At 51.4% G+C, this 7,065-nt stretch overlaps 1 protein-coding gene across 1 annotated transcript; it reads right to left on the bottom strand.

The window, feature by feature from the left end:
- Nucleotides 1-346: 346 nt before the first annotated feature.
- On the bottom strand, nt 347-4,205 carry SIX3 (SIX homeobox 3). The gene is made up of 2 exons (XM_040059274.2): nt 3,159-4,205; nt 347-808 (listed from the first exon to the last, which is right to left on the bottom strand). The coding sequence occupies exons 1-2, from the start codon at nt 3,914-3,916 to the stop codon at nt 616-618; spliced, it is 951 nt and encodes a 316-aa protein (XP_039915208.1). The 5' UTR covers nt 3,917-4,205; the 3' UTR covers nt 347-615.
- Nucleotides 4,206-7,065: the final 2,860 nt, after the last annotated feature.

Genomic DNA, 7,065 nt, shown 5'->3' with positions numbered 1-7,065 from the left:
AACAAAAAGGCGATAAACATTTGTTATTTCCCTCTTCAAGGAGTTCCTTTTAATTTTTTTTTTATTTTTGATTTTTGTACAAATTCGATCGGAGTTTGTATTTGTTTGTCTGGTTTCTGTTTGTTTTCCTTTACTATAGAGAATATTTTTTCCCAGATACAAATTTAATCATCATCATCATGCAAGTGGGTGAAATGCGTCCATGGAAAAGCGCAAAGGAGAAATCGTGCTTGTCCTAAAAAGAATACAATTGTCACTTTTGTTTTGTTTTTTTTTTTTTCTTTCTTTCTTTTTATATATATAATAATTATTATTTCCCGCCCTCCCCCCCACCCTTCCCGCTGCAGCACCAGCGTTTGTGACTGTTGAAGTTTTAGCTCCATCTCTTGGTGGTGGTGTTGGCTGACGGTGGTGGTGGTGGATTCTCTGATCCCTGTCTGTTTGTTTGCTATTATGTTTGGGTCGGGTTTGGCCTTTTCTTTCCTCCCGGCTGTGTGTGTGCGTGCATGCGTGTGTGTATCCTGATTCTAGGTTGCCTCGGTTTGTTTTGCTCGGGACGGGGAGAGGGTGCTTGGCCGTTTGGATTTGGATTTTTTGTTTGTTTGTTTTCCGATATCATACATCACATTCCGAGTCGCTGGAGGTTACCGAGAGGATGGAGGTGCCCGTCTCGGCTCTTTCTGTCAAACTGGAGACGCTGGTGGTCGGGCTGGCCGCCGTGGACGGAGACTCGGCCGAGCTGTGTGTCGGGCAGCCGGGCTCTGCCAGCGACCGCATGCCGCTCTGTCCTATCGCCTGGTGCTGGAGCCTGCATCGCGCCGGGAGACAAAACAACAGCACAGCCCCGCTCAGACACCGGGCGCGGCCGAGGGGACGGCGCCCGCCCGACCCTGCGCCCTCCCGGGGACCGGAGCCGGACGGAGCGGACCCTCGGCCCTGGGCCGCTGCCCGGCCCTGCCCGGCCCGGCCGGGCGCTCTCCCGCAGCGCCCCGGGCAGCCCGGAGCGGCGGCGGGATGCCGGGCCGAGCCGTGCGCCCGGGCCGCCCCGGGGGAGCGGAGCCCAGCGCACACAGCCACAGGGGCCGCGGTCTGAAACGGGACAAGCGCTTCCCTGTGCCCGCGTCCGGAAAACGCGAGCAGAGCCTTCTCTTTCCCCGGAGAGCCCTTCATTCATCCCCGCAGCGCGGCGGGCCTAGGAGAAACCGCGTGTGGGTGAGCCCCTCTAACACTCGGACGCCGCGAAAAGCTTCGAGGAACCGTCCGTAGCGGGCAGGAATCTTACTGGATCCCCATCTTGCGCTCTGGCTAACGCCTGCCTAAATATTTCCCAGCGCACAGACCCTCTGGGTCTGCGGTAGGGAAGGAGGGAGGTCTTGTCCCAGGGACGCAACGCTATGAATAAAATAAAAGAAGGAGAATGTGGAACACGGCGTCTCTCTCCCCTCGAAATTTGAGTCCTTTTTTCATCTGAAAGCCATAGTCAGCTTTAAAGCGCTTATTCTGACACTGTCAACGCTTAGGGGAGTATTACCTTTGAATATTTTTTTTGAGAGGCAATGCATATTTTTTAGGTTCCCTAGCATACTGTAAATATTCCTCTGGGCCCGTTTATTCTGCTCGAAACCCACAGAAAGCCTAAGTCAGGGACGAGAGCTAAAAGTCCTGGACTGAGCAGCCAGCCTTAACCTCTAGCGCCTAGGGTTGCCAGTGTGAATCAAAACACACTCTTCTCTCAAATGTTTCTTACCGGAGTATTTTTTATTTAACTTCCTACAAAGAACAGGAAAAAATGTAGCCGGTTTATTCTACATTTCTCATTACTCTAAGTTGTCTAATTTCAGGGTCTTTTATTTTTCTCCCATTTACAAATCCTGGTGCATTCATCTGCTGTCAACAGCGTTGAGTCAACAAAAGCATCCGTAGGCAACTTCTGTTTATTTACAGTCCTAAGCTGATCTGTTTTCCATTTAATGGAAATTAAATAGCCAGGCACTTTCAGGTTGCATTTCTCCTACAGAATCTTTAAGCAGTAGCACCAGTGCCATAATTAGGAGGAATTTAAGAGACAGCATTTACAAGAAAAAGTTTTTGTTTACACGCTTACAGTGGTAGGGAAACTTAAATTAAAATAAAACCAATGTGTCAAACTAGATTAAGGGTCCATTTTCATTTGCAAACTAACTTTTACGACAGTAATGAGAAAGAAAGGGGAAAAAAAAGGCAAAATAAAGGAAGCAGGGTGCCTCGCTTTTATCGTGGCAAAGCAGAAAGGAGAGAGAAAAAAAAAAAAATAAAGGGGAGGGGGGAGGGAAAGACACCGAGAGACACGCAAATACATGCAAGTGTAAAAGCACAGGAAACACAAGACCAGGAGGCCAGGTCGCCATGTGGTGTAAACACAGAAATGGAGTTGCAGGAGGTAAAAAAAAATAATATATATATATATATATATATTCCCGGTCTCTTAAATGTTTTTTTTTTGTTTGGTTTTTGTACGCGGAGCTCTGGGGTACGCCTGAGCTGGTCCCGCCGCGCATGCAGAGCAGCACGAACAATCGGAGCGGAGCCGCCCGCCGCGCCGAAAGCCGCTCTGAAGCGCACAGCCTGCCTCGGCCGTTCGGCCGGGGAACCGCGCCGGAGCCCGGCCAGGCGCTGATCCCGGCGCGCCGAAAGCCAAAGCCGAGCCCGCCGACCCGGAGCCCTGGGATTTCCCGTCCTCCGCGCCAGCCGCCGGTGCAGGGGGAGAGGGAAGGAGGGAGGCCGGGGTAGTCGGGCGCTGCCCCCGCCGCAGCCGATGTGCTCCGCGCACATCCGCACACAGGAGCGCCCGCGCAGCTGCCCACGCCCGCCGGGAGCCCCGGCCCTGTCCGCGCCCCGGGAGCCCGCAGGGAGCCGGGGCAGGGTTGGCGGCACGTCAGGCAACTTGGAGCCGTGTCTGTCCCCGTCGCGTCCCCGTGGCTGCCGGGAGGAGAACCACCCGCGCGGCGGGGGGACCGATTTCTCTCCGATGGAGAAAGGGAGGAGGAGGAGGAAGGGAGAGGCAGAGGCGATCTGCCGCCCAGGCGGCTGCCGAGCGGCGGAGCGCGGCCGTCCGCCAGCAAGGTCCCGCCGCCCGCCTCGCCCCCCGCCCCGGAGAGCGGAACCGCAGCCCCACTGACCTGTTTTTAGCCGCCGCTGCTCTGTCTCTCTGCCTTCGGTTTTTGAACCAGTTGCCTACTTGCGTGGGGGTGAGCCCCGTGGCCTGAGCCAGTTCCCTTTTCTTGCTGGGGTTGGGGTAAGGGTCCTGCAGGTACCACTCCCTCAGGAGGCTGCGAGTCCTCTCCTTGAAGCAGTGCGTCTTCTGCTCGCCATCCCAAATGGTCCTGGGCAGCGGAAACTTCTTCCTCACCCTGTATTTATCAACCGGCCCCAGCGGGCGACCCCTTAGCTTCTCGGCCTCCTGGTAGTGCGCTTCTAGCCACATGGCCTGCAACTTGCCGTGGGACTCCTTGGTGAATTTGTGGTTCTCCAGGATGTGGTAGAGGTCTCGGAAGTTGCCCGTGTGGAAGGCCACCACCGCCCGGGCGCGGAGGATGGACTCGTGCTTGTTGATGGCCTCGCATGCCCCCGGCGCCACCGGCAGCGACCAGAGGAACCTCCCCAGCCTTTCTATGTCTCCAGTCTCCTCCAGCGTCTCGCAGACGCTGGCCACTTGCTCCGGGGAGAAGTTGAGTGTGGGCAGCTGAAACATTGACAACTCTTCGTGGGGTGCCCGGGAGCTGCCGCCTCCACCGCCGCCGGCACCGGGGCTGCAGCCCGAGCCGCTGCCGCTGCCGCCGCCGCTGGCGAGAAGGAGGGAACGGTGGTGCGGATCGGCGGCGAAGTTTGGCAAGAAGAAATGGGTGGGATAAAGCTCTAGCGGGGACCTGAACACCATGGGATGACCGGGGAGAGGGGAAGATAAATCAAGGAGAAAAGAAAGAAAGGGAGGAAGAAGGGAGGAAAGGGCACACGCACCGCGCACGCATCCACACCCGCACACGCACACACAGCCACATAGAGGCACGGGGGCACACACACTCACACGCACACTCGGGCACACGCACACGCGCGCTCACACACACCCCACACGCACACGCACTCACACACACCCGGCCCCGCGCCGCCGCCGAGTCAGGATTCAGTGATTCAACAGCGATCGCCCTAATGACAACAGCCTCATAATATCTCCCCTAAATCCACAGTGAGTGCAGCGCTGAAACATTTTGTTTCGCTTTTCTATTGGTCTTCTGAGTGTCGTTGTGGCGTTGCCATGGCAGCCTCTGCCAATCACTGTCAGCCCTGCCAATCATTACGGAGTACGTAAGGAAGGTTTTTACCACTTCGCCCAAACGCGCGGGGGGGAGGGAAGCCGGGCGGTTGGTGGAAAAGCCTGGTTTGTTGTTTGGATTTTTTTTTTTTTCCTCCTTAATCTTTGCAACTCCTAATCTCAGCACTTCCCCTTCTCTCTGTCTCTCCCCCCTCCTTCTCCACACCCCTCCTAAATAAGGGATCAAATAATGCGAAAAGCAGTGTGCACATATTTGTTGAATGGGATGAGCAATTAGAGGGTGGAATATTATTGTGATCTTAACGAGCCTCGTTAAAGCTAAAGGAGATATGGGGGAAAAGTAAATGGGCCAGGCTGGGATACACGTTCGGATAAAGGGCGCCTAACTGAGACAATTTACACATGATTTGCACGTAGTTTCACTTCATTCTGCCTATCTGAGCACTAATAGTGCCGGGGAAGAAAAGAAAGATGAGATCATTAGACCCATCCTCACGCCGGTGACCCTCCCAGAAGCAGGCACATACAGTACGGGCTGGGTTTAGCCCCGGTTCACCGAAGAGTCTCTCCTCCCCTCTCCCGCTCCCTGCCCCTCTCCGCGGAAGGAGGGTTCCGCTGCCCGCGGAGTTCCGCGCCCAGCCCGGATCCGCTCCGTCCGCCCGGCTCCGGCACCGACCCCGGCGGCGCCCCTCTCGCTGCGTCCCCTGTCCCACTCCTTGCTTCCCCGCACTCCCGCTCCTTCTCGTCCTCCCTTCCCTTCCCTTCCCCTCTCGCTTCCCTCTCTCACTTTGCTTTTCCTGCATTCTGGCTTTCCTCCTACCGCTCGCCTCACCTCCTCTCGCCCCTTCCTTTCTCCGGAGCCCAGCGACCTTGCGACGCTGTTCCTCACCCCCAGATCCGCCGAGGCTTTATACTATTATACTGTACCTCTCCTTTTTTTTCCTTTTCCTGAAATTTCTGCCCCCAACTTGCCAGGGTCTTCTGCGAGGAAGAGGAAAGAGGTGCGGGTAAAAGTGGATTTGAGCACCCCCCACCACCCCCCCTTTTTTTTTTTTTTTTTTTTTTTTTTTTTTTTTTTTTTTTTTTTTAATTGAGAACAGGGAAAATATCCGTGGTGGTGGAGGTTTGAGTCCATCCCTCAGTAAGACACAGCTGGGGCGTCAGACCTTGCTACCATGCAACTATATTTATTATTAGGTATGTTGCTTTTAAGAAGATTTAATCAGCATCTTGAGCTGGTAACTCTTTTGTTTGGTTTCTGTAGCTATGGAAGTGTGATTTACAGAGATTTGTACGGGTCATGGACATCTTTCCAGACTTACTGTGTATATTTAGACAGGACTTTGCTTGGTGTTAAAAAGTGTATATTTTGAATAGGTTCACACACAGTAGCAAACAATACCGACATTGTAAAGGCATGTACAACGAGTATTGAAACGCAGCATCCAGACTTCAACTAATCTGCCCTCAATAAAGCTGAAATAATTATCCTAAGCCGCCTTTCTAGAAGAAAAATCATTGAGGAATTCAAAACTTTTTTAAAGATCTTTTCTGCATTCCGATGGAGATCGAGGGGTGAGGCTTGGAGCCCAAACTACTTTCAGACATCAATGGAGGGAAGGAGGGGGGGAAGTGAGATATTACAATTAAAATGTGAAAACATAGCGTGACTTGCCCTATCCGAAGGATAATAATAATACTGCTATGGGTGGTAGAAGTTCTTTAGCTGCGCTCCAAACTGGTTGTGATCCTTTCACAGCGCACTCCTCGTGAAATAATTCCAAGTGGCAGATGAATAGGTCCAGTTGGAAGAGCTGCTGGACTGGAAGAAGCTCGCTGTATTACACATTCATCTGATTTCCACTAAACTGTCATCGGTGTGCTACATGGCTTCATAGTCCTAATGGAAATAATTCGCCCTCTTAATTTTTAGTGATCTGCTTAAGCACTTCTGTTAACAGACTTGGGAAAAACTTCTTTTTACCCTCCCACCTTCCCTGGCTCATGTTTCCAGTCGTTCAGCTAAGGAGGGAAAGAGACTTCTCAGCCCCTCTACAAATCGACTTGGAGGTATTAATTGGACAACAATATGTTTAGCCAAAGATTTTAATACACACACACACACACAAAATCTTTTTATTTGTAATCCTTTCCTTTTATGTAAAGGATTACTTAGGAGAGAGTGGGGGGAACTCCTGCGGGAGTTTCTTAATATTTGATTCCATTTTTCTTCGAGCTGCAAATTAAACTACCTTAAAATGTATTTCCAGAATAACATCCAAACCGCCTGTTGTTTAGCGTGAGGGTTTGTGGTGTGGTGGTGTTTTTTTTTTTTTTTTTTTTTTTTTTTTTTTTTTTTTTTTGTTTTGTTTTGTTTTGTTTTGTTTTGTTTTTTTTTTTTTTTTAATCTCACAGACTATCAGACACTGGTAGTTCAGCTTTAGGTCGCAACCCCTCTATTAGCACTCCTGATGAATCTCTAAGAGCTTCTACATATATTCTTTCTTTCTTTCTTTCTTTCTTTCTTTCTTTCTTTCTTTCTTTCTTTCTTTCTTTCTTTCTTTCTTTCTTTCTTTCTTTCTTTCTTTCTTTCTTTCTTTCTTTGTTTCTCTCTCTCTCTCTCTGTCTCTCTCTCTTTTTCTTCGGTCCCGTCCCGTCCCCCCCCCCCCCCCCGATATATGAAACACGTAACAGCTGCATTTCTGGCGAAAACCTTTATTCCATAATAACCTTCCGTATGGTATTTCAGTGCATGT

Source organism: Hirundo rustica, chromosome 3 (genome assembly GCF_015227805.2).
Source record: "Hirundo rustica isolate bHirRus1 chromosome 3, bHirRus1.pri.v3, whole genome shotgun sequence".
NCBI lineage: Eukaryota > Metazoa > Chordata > Aves > Passeriformes > Hirundinidae > Hirundo > Hirundo rustica.
This window is presented reverse-complemented; position numbering and strand designations above follow the sequence as displayed.